Raw genomic sequence first — 23,359 nt, 5'->3', positions numbered from 1 at the left:
GTTAGCATGTCAGCTATCGACATACATTCGAGGGATTATCCGTAGGATTGACCTCGAGGTTACGAATTAATAGTGCATTATGTCATAAAACACCTAATAGTTTTTCTGTTAATTTTATTATGCATATTAGGATAACAAGACTTAATTTAGCTATATAATCTGCAAATTGGATATTTCAGAAGCAAATAACGTTCTTTCATTAGTCAAGAGCATGAACAAGGTTGATGAGATCTTCGTGTAATTCATCTTTGTTGGAAATGTAAATTGTTGTAGCTTGAAACGGAATATCATATGTCTTGCGATGTTTGGACGAGATCTGTGGTATGTATACACTATTTTGATGTAACAATTTAAGTAAGAAAATAATTATTTTGTCAATTAACAGTGCATATCTCCCAATATATAAACAAAGTGATATTTGCATTATGGAAAAGCAACTGAAATAATGCCAGTTAAAGGAAACTTTGCAAATGTAGTCAGTCTGATATATATATATATATATATATATATATATATATATATATATATATATATATATATATATATATATATTAGCTTGCATACAAGAAGACTTTCAAGCAAATGTTTCCCCATCAAATGTTTATGCCGGTCCAGCAGAGGTTAATTCACATACAGAAGACGGTGCATGCAGAAAGTATATCTCATACAGGAGGAAACGGTTTAGCAATACATTTCTAGTTCATATGCATTGGTTCTGCTATGATGAGTTTATGATTGATGATAAACTGCCCCAAATTTTCAGAAACGCCTAGTAAAATTTCATTGAAGATTAGTTGTGGGGTTTTTCTCCAGAGATTAATATGTGATGCAAACACATTGACTCTCTGTATTATGGGAAAATTACAATACCTCCGTAATTTAAAAAAAAAATATTCCTGTCCCGTTCTGCTCCACTTGTTGGAGAGAAAGTGTTAAGTGTTCATGATCTTTCTGAATTTCAAGGAAAGTTTCAGAAGGCTCTCGTTCCCCGTTTAATAAAATCGAGAAGAAAAAGAAAAACCCCGCATTGGACGAGGCGCCGTAGCGGACAAAATGCTGTCCAATCAGAACATTGCCGTTGAAATTTGAATGTCATATGTCCAAAATGCTTGCCCATAAAGTTCCATTTTCTAGGTCGAGATTTTAGATTGTATCTGTTGAATTAAACTTTAGTGGTTGAAAGTTATATTTTATAGGTCGAGGTTTTAGATTGTGCCGTTTGAATTACACGGCAGTGGTTGAAAATTCAGTGTCATACGTCGAGATTTCATAATCTGCGTATTATTTCAAAGAGTTTATGTTGAAAGTTCTATTTCATATGTTGAGTATTTAGATTTCATCCGTTGAATTACACAGCGCTGTTTGAAAATTCTATGTCCAATGTCGAGTTTTTAGATTCTATCTTCTGAATTACACGGCGGTTGTTGAAATTTTAATGTCATATGTCGAGAGTTTCAATTTAACATGTTGAATCACATTGATTGTGCTGAAACTTCATTTCGTATGTTGAGGTGTTAGATTGTATCTGTTGAATTACAAAGCGGTGGTTGGACATTTGATTGTGCTTGTAAGAATTGCTAATTGTATATGGTGAAATGATGAGTTGGTGTTAAAAGTAACATTACACAATGTCCACTTTAACAGTTGAAAATAATATCGAGTATTAAGATACATCATTCGTGTATTCAATCATGAGGCGCCATTACATTTCGTGCATTTACAGTTTGAAAGTTGCCATTCACAGGTCGAGAATTACTATGAATTTCTTCGCTAGAGGTCGCTCTCGTGAACGGGCCGCGTTATTTTTAAACAAGGAGGCTGCTTCTCGTTGCTGTGAAATTCAACAAATGAAATCATATCGCTCCGGTGGCCTAGTGTTTAGAGCGTCCGCCTCGGATGCGGGAGGTCGTGGGTTCGAACCCCGGCCGAGTCATACCAAAGACTTACAAAAATGATACTAACAGCTGCCTCGCTTGGCACTCAGCATTAAGAGGTTATCGTTAGGACTGGTCGGCCTGGTGTCAGGATAATTTGACTGGGTGGGACATCGTGCTACATGTTTGCGGCATGATGCCCCAGTGCTAGACATCACTATAAACTTCCACACTGCAGACATCATAGCGATATGACTGAAAGCTACGTTAAAAATCTAAATCACACACACACACACACACACACACACACACACACACACCAACACCACAGATAAAATCTAAATACTCGCCATATGAAATGGAACTTTCATCACAGTTACATTCAACGCGCGAGTTAGTGATTCTCAAGATATGATAGTGAAATTTCAACCACCGCTGTGTACATTAGAACATACAATGTAAAACGTCGACATTGGAAATAGAACTTTAAACCACCACTGTATAATTCAAGATATAAAATCTAAAATCTCGATCTAGAAAATTGACCTTCAGGGACATGCAGTTTGATCCAGCACGTGATATTGGATTTCTCGACATACTACATCGAAATTTCGACTTTCACTTTAGACCAGACGTCAATACCTACCATTTCGACCGTTAGATCAGAAACTCAAATCGTCTGCTGGCCCAATCCATATGACTGAGCTTAGGGTGATTGCACAGTTCTCCGCATGTGGGATTTGTTTGAGTAGTCTCTTAGGGGCCCAAGGGCTCAGCGCGTCAACTATGGTGTTGATGTTGTTGTTGTTTTATGATTAACGCCATTTCTCAGCGTTTAAGTCATACATGGCGGACAGTATAACTTGTGGACAAAGAACCCGAGAAAACCCCAGTAAGAACTACCAACCCATGGGAAACTACAGGCAAGCTTTCTCACATAACCCCATTGTCCGAGCCAGTGACTCCAACCCGCGAGGACAGAGGTGTGATGGCAGTGACCAGTAAAGGCGAACGCTTTAGACCACTCGCCTACTCCCATCCCCTCCCTACCCGATGTAGGGATGTACTACATTAAATCAATTGTAATAAACACCTCTTGTTCTGTTTTCACTAAATTTCTGCAACTTATTTAAAAGGTGTTTCTCAGTCAAAATGAGATTTTTCACAGAGGAAACCTTGATTTAAAAAAAAAAAGTTTTGCTTATTAATGACAGGTCGTTCTCCTCAAACATGAGGCCTAAATTTTGTAACGAATGTTGGTGGCAGCTAATCAAACATAAAGCCACACAAAATAATAGGGACTGGTAGAAAGCGAATGTATCGGTAATCGAACAGTGGTCTTATTTCGTGGGTGGTTAAAACGAAAGACTTACATATATATGGTAAAAACCGTCTTGAAAGACCACTGACTTAGAAATCCATCTGTCATGAAAAGACCACTGTTTTGGAAGATCACCTGCCAAGAAAAACTATTGTTCATGTATGATTTGAATATGGTATATAAAATAAAAAATATGTGATGACTTCCATTGCTACTACCTTTCTTGAGAGACCTCTTTCTTTGGCAAAAGGGGTGATCCCTCAAGCGAGGTTTACTGTACAAAAAATAATATCTTTCTGAAGATTTCCGTGGAAAAAAAAACAGGTTCCGATCCAGATCAGGAGAACCTGAGCCAGTATATAAACATTTGGGAGGATGATCTGCAACAACTACTCCATGAAGAGCGTTTACGGTTGATTTCCTTCCTACATGCTAAGGCAGCTGGCATGGACTGATAAACACAGGTTTCACTTCCTGGAGAACGAGGCAGAATGTATGAAGTTAGGAAGCTCTTTTAATAAGATAAGTGATTTGGCCCAGATGTATGGGGATGGGGCTGGGGATGGAAAAAGGCATGGTGTCTATGTTTCCTTTCCATTCACCCCTTTCTCGTCCAAATGTTTCTTATGAACATCATGTTTTGTTATATAGATCGTGCTTGATTTTCAGTACCTTTATTTAAATGAAGAAAAATAAAGAAACATTACAACAGACGGTCAGAGTATGCGACATTTTTTAAATTGTAAAAAACAATATCACATCTCTTTCTTTGGAATCATTTAATGATTCAAACATCGAAGACAAAACTATGGTTGGCCTACACCAGTCGAGCAAAAGGCACTTAGTTGCCATTTTCTGTGCTTGATATAATAAAGAATATATTAAAAGTGCTGTTTAACTAGCTAATCAACCCAAAAGTGTCGACTCATAGTACAGGAGCAAAGGTACACAAATCTACTTAGTTCTTAGTTGTAATGCTTTCTTTCTGTGTGTGTGTGTGTGTGTGTATATGTATATATATATATATATATATATATATATATATATATATATATATATATATATATACACACGTCTAGCATATTTAATCTCACCATGATTTCTCTATGGTACAAGTTAGGCTATCCCCACGTGACTTCCTTTAAATATGACAGGTCTGAGTGATGGATGGTGAAATAGATAGCCCTCTATCAGAAACTGTGCTCGCAGTTTACAATATTTGTGTTGATAGCATGTCCAGCTTTATTAATGCAAAAATAATTGAAAAGCTATATTAGATCGGTATGGGAATGGGTGTGGATATCCAGCGGACTGCACTGTCAGAAATTCTGTGATCATGTTCCAGATCTGATACTTCGACTGCCTTTATCCAATAGACACATGGTCAGTAATGGTACCACAAAATAATACTATGCATGATGCATACGTGTCCCATGTAAGTTGGATGGAGCACAAATCGCCTCAACGAAGTAGAGAAGCGCTTGTTGTACAACCCCAGGCGTCAGCATGTATTAATCCTATACGTATGTACAGCCTGACTGCTTGCTAGATCCTAGATACTATTTTGGAGTGGGTTTCATAGCACCTACCCACTGGGGAGGCAGCTAAAGGGTCTAACACATGTACATTCGTTAGAACATTCTTTGTTAAGGTTTTGCATTTAGCCCAGGCTTTTGGCGCTCTGTATACATACTGTTATACCTGGAATAATACAATTTAGTGAATGTGTGCATCTTTACGAGTAATAACTATGTCATTGTCATGCAAGTAGGTCACTTTGACGCATATTTTATACATTACTGACATGTTATGTTTTGTATTGTTTTAAGTTTATTTCTTTGATCATTCATGTTGGAATCATTGAAGTAGATGAATATATGTATCTGTATTTGCCCCAGACCCTTACAACAAAAGGTCACCATGATCGGCAGTTAAGATTTGACTAGTTTAGGTTCAGTTTTGCGTTTACCTCAGGTCCACGACTGTTTTTTTTTTTGTGCGTAGTTTTGGGTTTTTTTCTTTTTCTTTTGCAACCTGTATACATACAGTTATACCTCCAATAATGAAACTTGATATACTTAATACATTTTTTTATACTCATGACATGCAAACGCATTATATTTTAATTGATTTAGTTTCACATTAATGGTATTTTCAGCTATGCTTGCTTGCTAACTCTAAAACATAAATAAGAGTAACACGATTTGTCGACTGGTAATTGACTGTATGATTCACGCAGGAATTCGTGCAATTTACAATGTCTGATTCGCTTATATATGATCGATACAAATACAATTTTGTATCAATTTTCAGTATTCAGAATAAACTTAAGGTCATATCTCCAAATAATTTCCTGAACTTGTCCAATATTTAAGATTATGCTAAAATATTTGAATATTGCATACATTTTAGTGGTTACATATTTGGAACTGAGCGTTTAAAGTGGTCCGAGAACTTGCCATTGTCTTGTTTAATCGATTCCTACAAATAGACAGATTGCTTGCTTGATTGACTGATTGCTTGCTTGATTTATTGATTGCACTGCATCGTGTTTAACGGTAATTCGGCACACTCTATAGTTTCAATGATACTGGAAGTAAAGTGCATTATGCAATGATATACACAAAGGTTGAACATCCGGTCTGGTCTGGGATGGATTCTAGCATGCACCAACTGACTGTGAATCCATTATGCTTACAAAAGAGTAATTAAAATTTTCTCCCACTACAAATAGATGTATATATATATTATATGATTGTAATTAACACTACCTGAAATAATTAATACTACATCTTTAATTAATTCTGAGAGCAGTGGAGAAAATCGGATCACTGCACGTGCAGGATTCGCGTGTGCAATGATAAGAAAAACCCTGATATTTTGCTTCAAAAATCGTACTGAAACTGGCAAGATGAAACCAGATGAACAAAGAAAAATGGATAGTACCTTTATTGCATTGCAGTTCGTGAAGTTGTTATGGCAACTGTGTTAGATTAGTGTTATTTTACAGAATTAGGTGATCAGAATTCTTACATTTTAGTCGGTTGATTGGTTGGATGGTTTATAATGGTACATCAGCACATCAGTGACTAGTTAGTACCGAGACCATTGGAGTAATGTGTGTTGCCCAGAAATACAGAATATTAGCTGCCCCTAGCCAACGTGGAATTGGAACCCGCGACTTTACTGTTTTGAGGTCAGTACTAAACCCCTACGCCACCGCGGTTTCTCTAGTTTTAGATTACCTTAGTCCCAATCTGTTCATTACAATTCGCTAAGTATTCAGACACTATATTTTAAATGTTATTCCATCTGAACCAACACTGCAAACATCTAGCAAATGTATGACAGTAACCAGCCTGCGATTCAGTGCTATTACTACGTTAGGCATTGTTTGTTTGCATCATTTCGACTCTGGCAGTATAATCGAGATATCTAAATTCAATCAAAAGGTTTGAATTTTGTGTATGAGACCGAATGTTATTTTAAAGGTGTACTATTATTTATTAATAAAATCTTCATTTTAATGGACTTTTTCTTTAGTTAAAATTTGTTTAAAATGTGTTTTCATCCAGATTTAATGTGAAGAGTGCATAAGCTGCATGGCATATACATACCTGTCCAGTTAACATTTCATTTTTAGTTTTTTGGAGCATTAATACTTCCCGAAAGTAAAAGATAGTGTGATTGAACTCGGCACGTTTCTGTATTTAAAATAGCACTGCAGATGCATTTCATCACTGTATAAATTACCCTAATGTAGAACCCTTCCAAGATCCTGGCACACTCTCCCGCTGTCAGGTAGATTGCTTGTGGCGTTATCTTATGTTTTGCTGTAAAACGGATTTGGCATTCAGTACAAGGAATCTTTCTAAAAATGAGTCATTGCATTAAATGTTTCTTGCGTTGCAATCACCCATCCTTAAATCCAATTAAATTTTTATACATGATCTGTGTGCAGAGGTCAAGATGAGATTTCTCTTTCACTCTCTTCCCTTCTTCCCACTTGAAACTCGAGCTGAAGAGGTTGTCTTTTTTCACTTCCCTTTCCCGCTTCTGCATTTTGCTTTTTGTGTTTGGTATAAAACTAAAGGCAATTAATCATTGGCCAAGTGTGGGCGATGCATATACTGTTTAAATACTAGCCTTTCAGATCAAGAGAAAGCCAGGAATGAGGTCCTAGACAGATTTACACATATTATTTCTTATGTGGTAAGCGCAGATAATCGCACTGTGTAAATTTGTTAAAAAGTGAGGACGTTTTTATTATTGGAAAAGACATCCTGACATAAAAGTCTGCTCAAAAGTTTGTAAAATTGTGATATAGGCATATCATAAAGTATATGGGCATATTTTATAGATTATTGGCGTATCATGCAGTATAGGCATGTTATCAAGTTTGGACATATAAATAATGGGCATGTTATAAAGTATGGACATATAAAGAATGGGCATGTTATAAAGTATGGACATAAAGAATGGGCATGTTATAAAGTATGGACATATAAAGAAGGGGCATGTTATAAAGTATGGGTATGTTATAAAGTATAAGAATGGGCAACTTGTTGTGATAGCATTAAGTAGGCCTACAAGCAGCATGGTGTCAGTCGTTGACACACTGGTTTACCGATTTTCTGTCGCCAGAAACTTTATTTTGGAACTGTGTGATTTTGTGATTTTGATTTTTAACGTAGCTTTAACAATTTTTCAGTCATATTATCTACGATGTCTGCAATGTGGCAGTTTATAGTGATGTCTAGCACCGGGGCATCATGCCGCAGACATGTAGCATGATGTCCCACCCAGTCACATTATCCTGACACCAGGCCGACCAGTCCTAACACTAACCTCTTAATGCTGAACGCCAAGCGAGGCAGCTGTTAGTACCATTTTTAAAGTCTCTGGTATGATTTGAAGAAAAATAAATTCACACAGAACAACCAAGTTAAACTGTATAGTAAATAATGAAGATAAATTCATATCAAACAGATACACAAGGAACCAGTTTATAAAGCTGTCAGATTTGTGGAACCTGCTCCTAATACTTAGCACTTCTCTCTACGACAAGACAACTATTATTGATTTGTTACGTAAACACAACATGTTATCAAATATATTCAGAGATATGGCTAATGCGTGTACTTTTTCACATTAAATCAGAATATTTCCAAACCAGACAGAACTAAGCAAAAGTAACGAGGTATCGACGCAAATAACGAACCTCCAAAATATAGCGACATCTTTTGCACAGGTAAAGCCCTCAACTGCAGAAAAGATACCGAAACAAAAAGTAGTAAAAAGCAATACATTTACATAAAAAACGTAGGTTAACTATGTATATTTTTGTAACTTTTGAATAAATATTCGAGCTGTGCCTAGAGTAATTTTGAGTTTGTGAGAATACTCAAGTAGTTTTGTCAGTAAGCCTAATTCCAAGGGCCCTGATTTGGATTTACAGGATGCTTACCACCTTATCCATTCAAAGGGAAATTGAGACTAAGTGATAGAGAACAATATGTTTTATTGATAAATTTTATTTCTTTGGTCATTACATGGTGCATTTTTATTGGTACATTGAGAGAATGGTTTTCAGCCTGCTGGAAATTCCTTTTTTTATAGCATGTCCGGGGGGGGGGGGATAAGCTTGTAAAATTAGATTAGCTAGTCCCAGCTTGTCAGAATTTATACATAACCAGCCCCAACTTGCCAAAAGATTTTGGAATAAACTCTAGGTGATCAGAAACCAGTATTAGTGCCCCTGAGTGTGAAGAGAAGGGCCTGGTGTTGAAGACAAATGCATTGAATGAAACTGCACACCTGAAACTCTGTTGTTGAAGCAGAAACGACTTTAAAAAAATCAAATGTCCCTTTTATCCTCAAACAATATTTCAATGATTTTATGGGGGATTTTCACGAGCAATTTAGTGATTCAGAATTGTGTGCAACATTTCTGAGATTTGAGGCTTCAGTATATAGTCATTATCTCTCTTCTTTGTTCCTGTTACCATGGATTTGATTTGTGATTCTTGCCCTTCCCTCTTCCACCATAAGAAAACAAGAAGTTGTCATTGTTCTTTACAGCTGTGGTGTAGCTCAGATTATAAATAATACTCCAATTCATTATGAGTGTGAGACTTGCTGTCTTATGACTTATGGTGCATTGGTTGGGGATCTACTTGACTATTGCACACTATTTTAAGTTACCTTTAATCAGTGATCACCTGCCATATACAGCCACTTTTATAAAGACCCAGCATCAGAATATTGTAGACATAAAAACTTCTTAAACAGCCAGTTGTCTTGAGAGGTCAGTTTTGCACTTACAGAGGTGGCAGCTGAATACAGATATCTTATTACCACTTCATACATCTTTGACATGACCTAGGTCATATGACCACCTTTATACATGTTTGACATGACCTAGGTCACATGACCACATTTATACATGCTTGACATGACCTAGGTCATATGACCACCTTTATACATGCTTGACATGTCCTAGGTCATAATATCAACTCAGAAACACATTTGCTGTTAACTAGGTTATATGACCAATATGATAAGGTGTTTCCTTATTATTATGGGGTTTGACAGGATTCAAAATCAGATGGCAGTGGCTTACAAAAGATAACCAGGTAGACCAGTTGAAATTCAGTAGCCAAAACAGCTTCAGTAATATTTATTTACCTGTTTATATGTCATTAACAATATGTATTCTTTCCCGAATATATATATATATATATATATATATATATATATATATATATATATATATATATATATATATATATATATATATATATATATATATATATATATATATCTGTATATGCTATGTGGTTCTTATCTTTTGCATGATCACTATTAGGATATGTATGTAATTTCTAATTACTTCTGCAGAAGTCTATCTTAATTGCTTTGTGCAAAAATCCCGAAGGTCAATAAATCATGCTGTCTGGTCTTGTGTACCACTGAGTAGACAGGTTTTGAATTTAAACCCCATGTAATACACCCTGGAACAAAGTAAAAATTATTTTTTTCATCAAATAAAATTATATATATTATTTGTATGAAATATGGAAGAAAAATTAGAATTCTTAGGTAGTAGTGTAAATTTTTTATTTCTATGCATGTATAATGGAAGTTTCTTGCTAAAACATTTACATCTCTTGTGTCTGTGCTCCAAAGAGCCAAAATGAAATACGATTTACTAACTTTATGTGAAATACTTCTCTATGAAGTAGATAATCACGTGTAAAGTAGAAAGAACAAAAGACTATATTTGTATAGACATCTCTTCATGTAAAATAAAAGGTAATTTTTAGAAATGTATTTTGAAGTCCAAGTCTGCATTATTTTATACGATTTTTATTTGGAATAGAACAGTACAAATCTGAACAATTTGAGTGTTTCTCTGATACACATGCACATATTTTCATCGAAAACTAGTAGAATATTTTTTTGTCTTGAAAGTAATTGCAAACAAACTATTGAAATAACAATTTTTATATCAGTTTTGCATAAAAGTACAAATGTCTGAGTATTTTAGCATGACCCAAAATCATGTCTTGATTTGTACTAATCCACCAAAAGTTTTGGGGTGCCAGTTACCATATGTACTTGCTAATAAGTCAAATCCAGCTTTAAAAAATGTGGACTCTTATCTTCCATCATATATGCACTGTCAGATCAAAGCCAGTTTTGTTTGCTATAATGATTACTCCTAACAAACTGCATAGACCCAGATCTGCAGACACATTATTTTGACAAAGCAGATCAAGGTCTATGCAGTTTGCAGTTGAACTTGACTTATAAGCGAGCACATTTGGAGCATTCCTATGATTTATAAGTCAATTAAATCATGTGATGATATAATTAAAGCATGTGATGTCATTAAAACACATGATGATATCATTAAAGCATGTGATGATATCTATAAAGCATGTGATGATATCATTAAATTGTGTGATGATATCATTAAAGTATCATACAATACATATTTTTACATTTTTTTCATTTCAGGCATGTGCTCCAAGTTACGTTTATTTTTCAACAAGGCTTGACAAAAGGGAACCAGTTGGAGCCTGCTATTTGGCTCGCACATCCTCCCGGGATTATGTCAAATACTCTCCTTGCAGAACACGTATGTAGAAATTTAATAATCTTAATGATCCTGATGTGCAATATCATATGAAAAATGTCTAATCTTGCACATTTATTTCTTTACAGAGTTGTCTCCCTTAAGCCAACAGTAGTTGTTAAGATTCGTCTGAAGTGTTACATGAAATATTGTGCCTGGACCTATAGGTTGTAATGGCTGAAGCCAAATTTGTATATGGACCAAATTATTGGCTTGGGCCATATTAATCCAGTGATCAGGTTCTGTCCTGAAGGCACTTCTTATGCAATGATATTGTCTCCTTCATAAGTAACTATGAAGGTTTAAGCTATATGAACTGTGTGGTTCAGACCCTTTCCAGAGGGCAGTCAATGTTAGTGATATTGCCTTCTTCATAAGTAACTATGAAGGCTTGGGCGTATATAAACTGTGTGGTTCAGACCCTTTCCAGAGGGCAGTCAATGCCAGTCATATTGCCTTCTTCACAAGTAACTATAAAGGCTTGGGCTATATAAACTGTGTGGTTCAGACCCTTTCCAGAGGGCAGTCAATGCCAGTCATATAGCCTTCTTCATAAGTAACTATGAAGGCTTGGACCATATAAACTGGGCAGTCTGGGCCTATTCCAGTGGGCAGTCCATGCTAGTGATATTGCCCTCTTTGTAAGTAACTATGGTGGTTCAGGCCATATGAGCACAGCAGTCCGGATCTTGTAATGTTTGCTGTCCTTACCAGAGATATTGCCCTCTTCATTAGTAACTATGATGGTTTATGCCAGATGAACACAGCCATTCTGGTCCTGTCTTGAGGGCAATCCATACCAAAGATATTGCCCTCTTCATAAGTAACTGTGATGGTTTGGGCCAGATGAACACAGCCATCCTTGTTCTGTCTTGAGGGCAATCCATACCAGAGATATTGCCCTCTTCATAAGTAACTGTGACAACTTGGGTGATTTGAACTCAGCTGTTTAGATCCTGTCCCAAGGCCAGTCCATACCAGTGATACTGCCTTCTTCATAAGTAACTATGAAGGTTAGGCCAGATGAAACCAGCAGTCCAGACCCTGTTCTGAGGACAGTACATACTGGTTACATTGCCTCTTGATAAATAACTACTGTGTAAGTGCATGCCATTGTTATTGCTTGCAATTATCAGTTGTGATAAACATTCTCAGATGCCAATTTATTTTAATAAAAGTATGTGGTTCATTATGTCTTGAAAAGTCTGAAATTTAAGGGGTTATCTTGAAAACATCTTTAATTTTTTTTTACAAATACTGATTTTATCCTTCAGATGTCCTTAAATTTGTTGAAAATCAACTTGATTTTCCCCTATACCTTTTTGAGTTTATATGTAAGAATAAAAAACATTGAAACATTTAAAATATGTCACTTTTTAAATTCACAATTCTCCCACTATAGGCATTTTCCCCATAACATTAATAAATTAATAATAAAAATTGGATATAATTGGTTTTCAAATAACACATGACACAGATAGTTACTTGATGGAGAAGCATCCCCTTGCTGTTGTGGTGCACCAATGAGTTATATTTTTATTTTGTACACATTTAGGCTGTGATAAGCAGACTTAATACAGTAAGTGGAGAAAGGTCAATTTCTGTAATAAAAATATTCCTTGAAAACTTTTAGAAGTCCTAAAACAGCTTTTCATTCCTTGAAAGAAAAAAACTTACCAGGCCTGTATGATCCAAAGAAAATATTTATTGAAATTCTTGGACTGTGTTGTTGTGTGCAGACTTTCACCTCAATGTCACTGACATCTGCTAGAGCAACATACTTTCATGGTTGTATAAATTATATAATGAACTAAATTTCTTCACAAAGGATAATGTAGGAGAAAATTCATAATTCAACATAATTCAAACTTGGATTAGTTTCAACCAAATCTTTCAGAGGAAGAAGGAAATTATGAAAGAAAATACTCATCTGTAATGCTTGGTAACTAAAGTCAGACAGGAGGCAGATCTGGAACAAAAAATTCTTGCTGTTTTCTAGTACACTAGACACTTGTACATGACAGCATTTTTCGGGATAAAATCTAGAGAATATAGAAAATTCTGTCACCAACCTAGGTGTATATCATATGATTCCCTTTAAGGCAAAAAAGCAAAGTGTTGTTTGTTATACACATTAATAACAAACATTATGTGTTGATATGATAATTATAGTGGAAAATGTCTGACAAAGGAGTAAGATTCAGTGGGTCAGGATTAATGGCTTTTGCTTCTATTCACATCAGTGTCAATATCTTGCCTTCTGTCTGTATTCCCATCTGTCTGCTCACCTGTTGGCTTCTGCACAATAACTTAAGCTTTACACCATCTATCTATATGAAACTCGTTCAATTGCTTTCACTTGGAGTAAGAAGGAAGCCTATTGGTTTCGAAGTCAAAGGTCAAGTTAACTGACTGAAAAAGTAAAAAGGACTTTTTCACAGCAGTATTAATGGTAGTTCAGTGTCATAAACCTGAACTGAACTATGTGGATGGCATACTATTGGGGTACAAAAATAAGCCAATTGATTGTGGGGTCTAGAGGTCAAAAGTTAAGGCAAATGTGACTGAAAATTGAAAAATTGTTTTGGTACATCACAGATGAAGGCTCACCTTTGTTGATGTCTTGCACTAGGAATTGGAAAGAAGCCCATTTATGTTAGAGTCAAAGTCAGAATCACTGAGAGAAGGAAAATGGGATTTGCATAATAGATTAAGTTCTAGAACATTGACCAAAGACTTAAAGAAAAAAATGAGCTTTCACAATAATATTTTTGCTAGAGTAACTTGTTAGATGGCTTGCACATAGGATAAAGAAGAAACCTGTACATTTGGGCTCTGAAGTAGAATGATCAAGGTAATGGTAAATCTGATGAGAACCTGTTTGTGTGCTTTTGCTGCAAGTCTTCAAAGGCAATGGTAGTTTGACACTTTGCCTAGAATAAACATATTTACTTCTACAAAGTGCAGACAACCAAGAATGGCACTGACCAAGATGTTTCTTTCTTAAGTTGTGATTTACTCTGTTTGTTTTAATAAATACCACACTATATTATCACATGAATTGAGAGGTTGTTTATAAGTGCTATGTAAGTTACCAGAGTTGTAAGTGAGGGAGCATTATACTAACTGATATTCCAATGATGAGAAAGAGGAACACAAAAACAGGGGAATTTAAAAAGTTGAAAACCCCATTATAATTGGTTGTTAATAGCCTTGAACTTAAACTTGTATGAAATTATTCCATTAGCATTGATGAAACAAAAATGAGCACACTTTAATGGGCTCCATTACCATATCAACATCATAAGATGGATAGTGGTATTGTATTGAGGAGTTATAAAGTGAGGACCATTGTATAATGAACAAGCATAGAAACTGTTATGCTCATCCTTACATAATAGCAATTCTGGATCTGCAGTTATTCATTAAAAAAATTTAATAGCATTGTTCAGTTTTGCCATGTAGTATGGAATGGTTCTGGAGGGGGGGACATCCTGTCAAAGCTTGTCATCAGAAAGATAATAAATAATTTCCTGATTGTCGACAATGTGAAAAATCTAACAGTAATTTCATTAGACTCCACTAAAACTGATTACATTAATGAAAGAGATAGTAGTAGTACAGCTCAAATTATCATTAGCATCCTTAATGACCACATGGATGAATAAAAGTCATTTAATAAGCAAGTAATTGTCACTAATGAAAATAGAGTGTCATATATTGACCAGCTGGCCAAGTTTCATAGCTCAGGGACTTGATTGATGAGAGTTGGTATTGTTTTCATAAGAATGACCTAAAATTTTGTGCCATGTTAGAGTCTCTTTTCTTATTGACAAAAGTGGATTACAATGATTGAATTTGATTGGACATGAATGGTAGCTTGTTGTGCTCAAAATCATTTCTGTTTAATCATGATCAAAGGTTTTTGGTCAATATTGATGAGATAATTAAGTATAAATCAACTTAATGTTATAAAGATAATGAAACAAAACAGTTACATGTCTTTTTATGGCCCAGACTGGTTGTAGTACAGACAATCTTATGGGATGGTCCATCATCCACCCAACATCTGCCATACATCTGTTCATTCGTACAAGTTTGTTATCACTACCTCTCCTAAACTACATGGAGAATATTGTCATGAAACTTTACTCACATTCATCCCATGGTCTAGTTGTTCTTAAATGAAAATGGACATACAGTATGGCCACCACAGTGTCAAGCTTGAAAATCTTATCACTTCTCTTCAGTGGATGGCATCACCATAGTAAGGTGTATGAATTGATCGTGTACACAAATGATTGTGAAGTGGGTGAATTCTTGATGTACACAAATGATTGTGAAGTGGGTGAATTCTTGATGTACACAAATGATTGTGAAGTGTATGAATTGGTGATGTACACAAATGATTGTGAAAATGTATGAATTGGTGATGTACACAAATGATTATGAAGTGTATAAATTGGTGATGTACAAAAATGATTGTGAAGTGTATGTCCATTGTGTCCATTTGCACAAGTTTGTTAACAACACTCTTCCTAAACTACTTGGAGGATTGTCATGAAACCTTTCACACACATTCATCCATTAGTCTAGTTGGTTGTAAAGGAAAATGGCGATTGTCTGATGTCCAATATGACCACCATATTGGTCATCTTGAAAATCTTTTTTAAAAATAGTTCTCTGGAATGAAAAGTACTACTGTATTGCCAGGGGGTTTAAACTACAAGACTTCTTATGATGTATAGATCCAAAGTGACAGTGGCTTCAATTTTATGTCCAATAAGGCCACTACATTGTCCATTTTTAAAATATTGTTACTATTACTCCAGAACAGATGGTCATATCTACATGTGATTTTACAAAACAACATTTTATTATGTTTAGTTGCTTCTAATGGTGCCATTCAATATGCAGGCCACAGTGACCATCTTGAAAACTTATTATCACCATTTCTCCTGAATGACTGGTCATATCAGCATGGGGTCTTCACTGAAAGACATTTTTTGTCAAAATGGTAACACATGAAAATGGTGCCAGTCCAACTTTAATATGACTGTGACAGTGGCTGCCTTGAAAATTTCCTTATTCATATTACTATTTCTCCAAGATGGCTGGTCAAATTGACATTATACTTTCAACAAAAGACTTTGATGATATCTTGTGTGTACTAAGTAGAAATGGTGCCAATCTGATAATGAATATCGCCACCATGCTATCCATCTTGAAAATCTTGTTATTGTCACTCAAGCAAAAGGGACAGTCTTGTCAGCATGGGGTTAAAAACCATGATGCCTTAATGGTCTTAAATAATTATGCTGCCAAGTTGACATCTAAAATGTCAATCACAGCAGTTAATTTAAAAAAAAATTATCAATGAAGAATATCAAAGATGGTTTCAGGACTTAAAGTAAGAAATGGTCTTATGTTGAATTTCCTTGAAATTCTTTTCAGCCAATAGAGTGTTAGTCCCTTCAAGGGAATCTTGTTTTTTTAATTAAAAAGAAACTAATTAACATTGTTTATATTATTGAATGTTCAGAAATATTTGGGTTGCATAATATTTGTAGTCAATGGCAGGGGACATTGTGTTGCTCTCTCCTTCAAATTTAGGGGACACAATATTACAAAATAAAAAAGAAAAATAATACTTAATGGATAAGTAGGAAGATAATCAGTTTGCTTTGACAAATGTACCATCATATCTTTTGTTCTTTGTACACTGATATTATTGTTATAAACACTTTATCAAGTAACCATACAAACATTTATGTGCCTGAATATCAGGTTCACCTAAAAAGAGCATCACTTTTGAATTTTCTGTTCCAGGTCATTTAACTTGAATGGTCAATCATTATCTCATTTACTATAAAAATTACCATTTTTTCTGAATTGTTTATCTTTGGAACTAATAATTTATTGATTAATACAAAACTATGTATTTATGCAAGTTTTTCAGTTGAGAAATGTGGTCCCTTTTCTGATTAATTCAACCTTGAGTGTACACTAAACTAGTGACCATTGCAACGTGGCAGACTACAACAAACTCTGGATGTTAAGATTACCAAAATTTGTTTACAAATGAAAATTAATGGCCATCATAAAATTGTTGTCACTGTCAGTGACTTTGGCTGTTGCTAGAGCCAATGTATATATGTGCAATAAATAAAAATACTTGATAGATTGTTCAATTTTCCCTGACAATAAAGCATATATAGTCAAGATTTGGATGATACAGAACAAGTTATTTTGGGAAACCCCAAATCCCACACTCATGGTACAAAATCATTGTCACCTCTTGAGCATAATCAACCAAATTCAATCATATAAATTTTATTATGTTTATATCCTTTGGATACCATGGTGGCCAGAGGTTTATAAGCAATGAACGTTCAGCTCTTTGAAGCTTGAAATACATTAGGCTGCAGACCATTGTCTTTCTGGTTTGAGCCAGGCAAACAATATTTGGCTGCAGACCGATGTCTTTCTGGTTTGAGCCAGGCAAAAAATATTTGGGTGCAGACCGATGTCTTTCTGGTTTGAGCCAGGCAAACAATATTTGGTTGGAGACCCATGTTTTTCTGGCTTGAGCCAGGCAAACAATATTTTGCTGCAGACTGATGTCTTTCTGGTTTGATCCCTGTAAACAGCCATACACTGCAGACTCATGTCTTTCTTGTTTGAGCCCAGTAAACAGCATTAGACTGAAGAACCATGCATTTCTGATTTGAGCCCAGGAAACAGCATTAGGCTGTATACCTGTGTCTTTCTGGTTTAGTTCCAGCAAGCAACATCAGGCTGCAGACATATGCATTTCAGGTTTGAACCCAGTAAACAGCATTAGACTGCAGACCCATGTCTTTTTGGTTTAAGCCCAGCAAACAGCATTATACTGCAGACCCATGTCTTTCTGGTGTGAGCAAGGCAAACAATGTTTGGCTGCAGATCCATGTCTTTCTGGTTTGAGCCATGGAAAGAGCATTAGGCTGGAGATCCATGTCTTTCTGGTTTGATCCAAGCAAACAGCATCAGGCTGCAGACCCATGTCTTTCTGTTTTGAGACAGGCAAACACTATTTGGCTGCAGACCCATGTCTTTCTGGTTTGAGCTCAGCAAACAACATTAGGCTGTATACCTAGGTCTTTCTGATTTGAGTCCAGCAAACAGCATTAGGATGTATACCTGTCTTTCTGGTTTGAGCCAAGCAAACTGCATTTGCGTTTGGACCTGTCTTTCTGGTTTGAGCCAAGAAAATGTCATCAGGCTGCCGACCCATTTATTTCTGATTTGACCCCAGCAAACAGAATTAGGCTGTACACTCATGTCTTTCTGGTTTGAACCAAGCAAACAGCATTAGGCTGTATACCTATGTCTTTCTGGTTTGTGCCTGGCTGCAGAGTCCTGTCTTTATGGTTTGATCTCAACAAACTGCATTATGCTTCAGACATTTATTTCTGGTTTGAGCCCATCAGACTGCATTGAGTTGCAGTCCCATGCCTTAATGGTTTGAGCCCATCAGACTGCATTGAGTTGCAGACCCATGCCTTAATGGTTTGAGCCATGCAAACCACAAGAAGTTATATATCAGAAAGGTCCACCTTCTTCTGTGTACTCCAGTTTCCTGTTTAACAAAAGGTGACCACCCGCTGCTCCATTCCTTGTTGTAGTGATTCGTGTAGCGTGTAAATTTAGAAATCATCAAGGATGTGGAGTGTTTGGTTGATAACTCTATTTAGGGAAGTTTAATGGTGATCTGATAACGTTGGAGTTTTCTACCATTACCATTAAAGTGTTGCATTATTTTAAAATGTTCATTGTTAGAAGTTGCATATTTTAGAAGTTTTTGGCTTTATAAAAAAAAAGAAATAAATATATGCAAATTTCAATCATGTGATAAAATGCATTAACTGAGTATTGTGCTTTTCGTCTCATTTGGAACAAGACAATGTAAAAACAATTGGATTGGTCAGTCTTTGTGTAGAGTAAACACTGGTTAAAGCAAAACTATCTTTCATTTGAGACAGTTTAATATTGTTGCTAGGTACATATTCATGGCAGTAGGTACCAACATTTTTTTTACTTCTTTGACACCTTTGTACATTTACAAGTAATCAAGTTTCGCTGGGAAAATCAAGCTATTTTTCATTTACAAATATGCATCAAGGAATCTTCAAAATCAGAACCATATTTTGGAAATGTATATGATTCAAGTTATCCCTTTATTTTCAGCCCCATCCCTTTTCCCCCATTTTTCTATTATTTTCAGATTAAGATGACCCCTTTTCCACCATTCATCTATTTTTATTCTTCAGATAAAGACAAAAATAAAAGCTGCTTATTTTTAATTTTACTGGGCACAGCACTTTAGTTAAAAATCATGGGATATTTTTTTTATCACATTTTACAAATGTAAATTTGTAAGTACCAATATAGACATAGTTCATATATCAGCACATTTTCGTATCAGTTATTTTTGTATATATACTGTGTATACTTGCTCTTAAGGTAAGCCTAACTGTGAACTGCAAAGACCTAGATATAATGAGCTGGCATACCTGGATCCATGTAGTTTCTTAGGAGTAATCTTTACAATAAACAAATAGATACTGATCTGCCAGTGTATTATGTGACAGCAGATCAGGGTCTGTGCTTTTTGCAGTTAAACTTAACTTATAAGCAAGTACATATGGTAGTAATTATGCTTTAGTTTCATTTCTTGCAGATTTACATGAATTGTGTTGTTTTAGCCTCTGTTTTACAGCCTTTGTGTACAATTTAAGTGATATATTCTGTTTAATGTTATACATTTTTCAGTTTCAGACACAGGTGAATGAATGGGTGGAGAGTTCATTTAATACAGTAATATAGTTTTCTTTTAAGAGGTCAAAGTTAGATTGATGAAAGAGTTAGAAATATACTGAATTAGAAGATAGCTAAAATGATGAGATATAAAGTAAGGCAGATTTCCATGTCTTGATATTAATGGTGTAAATGTATTTGGTGTAACCATTGTTGTCTGTCCTTACAGATAAGTTTTGTATTGTGTTACAATTTACTATTGGGCTACAGTAATTGACTATTGGGTTACAGTAACCTGTTGGGTTACAATAACTTATTATTGGGTTACAGTAACTTATTACTGTCATGGGCATTCATGCTGCATGAACATAATTCTAATTTTGTCCATCATATTGACAAACTTGATTTAAAGACCTGCAGCTGGAAGAAAAGATTGAAAATACAGTAAAACATGGATCAGCTTTCTTGATGTTTCAGTCATGTGGACCATGGAATATCCTCTCGACTTAACAATTTGTTTCTTTTATCCTGCCACCCAATTAGTGGGGATATTTTGATACCTTCTGTTGTTGTCTGTATATCTTTCTGTTAGTATTTTCTTGTAAAGTTCAAGGTGGAAATTCCTCATCATTGGTATATCGGATTGTTCCTATGGTAACCATATGTGAGAAAGGTTTGAACTCACCTTCCTGTTGTTTTTTCTTGAAGGGGACAGAAACATAAGTATAGAAACATACCACTAAATTGTTACCAAGCTTTTAAACATGCAACTATAATCCAGTGGACATATAATATATGTAATGGGTCTTGGGTTACAGCCTTGGTCCAGGTCTGAAAGGTGTATATGGTGGAGGTTAGTGCATAATAAAAATTGTGAGGATTTGCCTTGGTGAGCCAAGTAGTTGTAGTTATTAATATTATTTACCTCAAGGAAATCTGGCATGTCACCCAGAGGATCAGTATGGTATAATTAAGTTCATAATGATCGGTTCATATACATGCCATAATAACGTTCCTTCCTTATGATATATCCATGGTAATTTTATTTTAAATGCTTTCATTATGCATTTACTACAAGATTCCAAGCAACCAAAATGCTTGATATTGCTGTTACATTTGTAACTGGTAGTTCTGAAATTTGCCTGATGCCTTTTCTTCAGTATAAGAAAATATTTCCTATGTTGACAAATTTATGAAATTTTAAGGGTATATTACTCTAAATCAGAGAAAATTAATTTCCAGATATGAGTAAAACCAGAAAGTCAGTTATTTTAGCTCAAAGTTTCTGTATTTTGTATATTTTAATCTGTCATTCTGTCAATACATGGAATTTATACAGTATTTAGTTTTCCTGATTTTAGCAATTTTATGACAAAACTCTGATGAAAATTTGTAAGTATCACTTTTGAGGGAGTAATCCCCAACATGACACAGTGACTGCATGATGCAAAGTTAAGTAATTACTCCACCAGGCCTGAGCTGTAGGTGAAATGGCAAAAGGAGCTACTTAGGGACCAACCATTTAATCTTCAAAGGGGAAGGCCAGAAATTATTTTGTAAAAATTGTCCAGACCTAAATTAGTCTGAAAAAGTATTTATGCAGTCATTTATAGAAAAAGAGAAACTATTATATCCATTATATTAGTTGAAAGATGCAATTCCTGGCTTGAAAGAAAAGCCCAGGCTGTCCCGAAATTAAATGGTCAGTCCCTTAGTGAGTTTGATTGACAGAACTATCAATTACTAAATTTGTATAGTTACAGACATTCAGTTATTCTTACTGTCTTGAGTATTACTTGAAGGACAATAATCATGGGGAGGTAACTAATTTTATATTCTGGCTATAATGTTGAGGTCACTCTGACTAACAAGGAACCAGTTGGTTTCCACACAATAACAGGAGTTCTACATTACATGCCTCAACACTATGTTGTGGATAGCTTGCTCTTGTAGTAAGGAAGAAGGCTTTAGATTTTGGGACCAAAATTTTAAAGGTCAAGATCACAAACTGAAACAATAAAAATGGTTTCCTCACAATAGCATCAGTTATACATCACATACATGTAACTAGTGTAAGAAAGAAATCTATTGAATTTGGGGTCAAAAGGTCATGGGTCAAGATCAGTCTGTTAGAAGAAAATGCTTTTTTTAAAAACTCTGAAACTTTCAGTTATGGCATAGAGGACTATTAAACATAGAATGGACATATAATGTGCTGTTCACTGTACTCTTGTTATAAATCTATTTTACCATTATTTAATATGAATAAATTTTAACATTATTTTTGTATTTGTTAGAATGATGAAACATTGGATAAAATAAATGCACATACCCCGTAGACCCTAGTTTCCAACCCTGAGTTGAAATGGACAGTCAAGTCCCATTACCCTTGCTCACAAATGTTTTCAAAGGTCAAATTTTGAAATAGAATGGATTTACTATCATAGGAAAACTTTTAGATGAACATGGCTATAGACATGTTAGTGGATATGCTCACATAGGTTACCCATCTTTCTAAAAAATATACTGTACATTGTTATAGAGGTCATTAATAGTAAATTACAATCGACTATAAATTGTTATATGTATCGATGACTGTACATTACAATACACTGTATATTAATTACAAAGATCAGTACTAGTACATTACAATACAATATAAATGGATACAAAAAAGTAATTGACTAGTACATTATAATACACTATATTATTACAAAGATCAGTACTAGTACATTATAATACACTATATTATTACAAAGATCAGTACTAGTACATTATAATACACTATATTATTACAAAGATCAGTACTAGTACAGTACAGTGTGCTGTACATTGTTACAAAGCAGAGGTCTTGCTAGGATTTTAAAACTAGAAGTTCAGGACTCCCATTTTGGTAAAAATAGGAGTCCCACCATCAAAAGTTGCAGTCCCTTCTTTCCTACAGAATCAACACAGACACTGAGTGCATCTATTTTTAGATGGAGATGTGTTCGTAATGTAATCACTCACTTTAACTAGAACTAACCAGGTTAAGGCGAGGGGCATTTACAAAAAATATGGTATGGTCAGTCAATGTATCTCTTAAATAATCACAGGGCAAAGTCGTTTTTGCTTTCCTAACAGAAGAAGGTGAAGATTACATTTTTGGGCGACTTGTCACCCACTTACAAATGACATTTTGTCTAAGTCTCAACATGTTTTGATTGTGAGGTCACGTGCACTGCT

At 35.1% G+C, this 23,359-nt stretch overlaps 1 protein-coding gene across 3 annotated transcripts in view; it reads left to right on the top strand.

Moving 5' to 3' along the window:
• Positions 1-23,359, top strand: part of LOC149779392 (integrin alpha-PS2-like) — a 305,876-nt gene that overhangs the window by 55,077 nt on the left and 227,440 nt on the right. For all 3 annotated transcript variants that reach the window (XR_016415642.1, XM_089940054.1, XM_089940053.1), the window contains exon 4: positions 11,218-11,338. Coding sequence is in view for 2 of the 3 variants with exons in the window: in XM_089940054.1 (XP_089796180.1) it covers positions 11,218-11,338 (121 nt within the window). In the remaining variant the exon portion in view is untranslated. The remainder of the gene's footprint in view (positions 1-11,217; positions 11,339-23,359) is intronic.

Source organism: Sinohyriopsis cumingii, chromosome 17, assembly GCF_028554795.1.
Source record: "Sinohyriopsis cumingii isolate HCF-2022 chromosome 17, ASM2855479v2, whole genome shotgun sequence".
Lineage (NCBI taxonomy): Eukaryota > Metazoa > Mollusca > Bivalvia > Unionida > Unionidae > Sinohyriopsis > Sinohyriopsis cumingii.
Note: the sequence above shows the minus strand (reverse complement) of the source record. Positions and strands in the feature narration are given on the sequence as shown.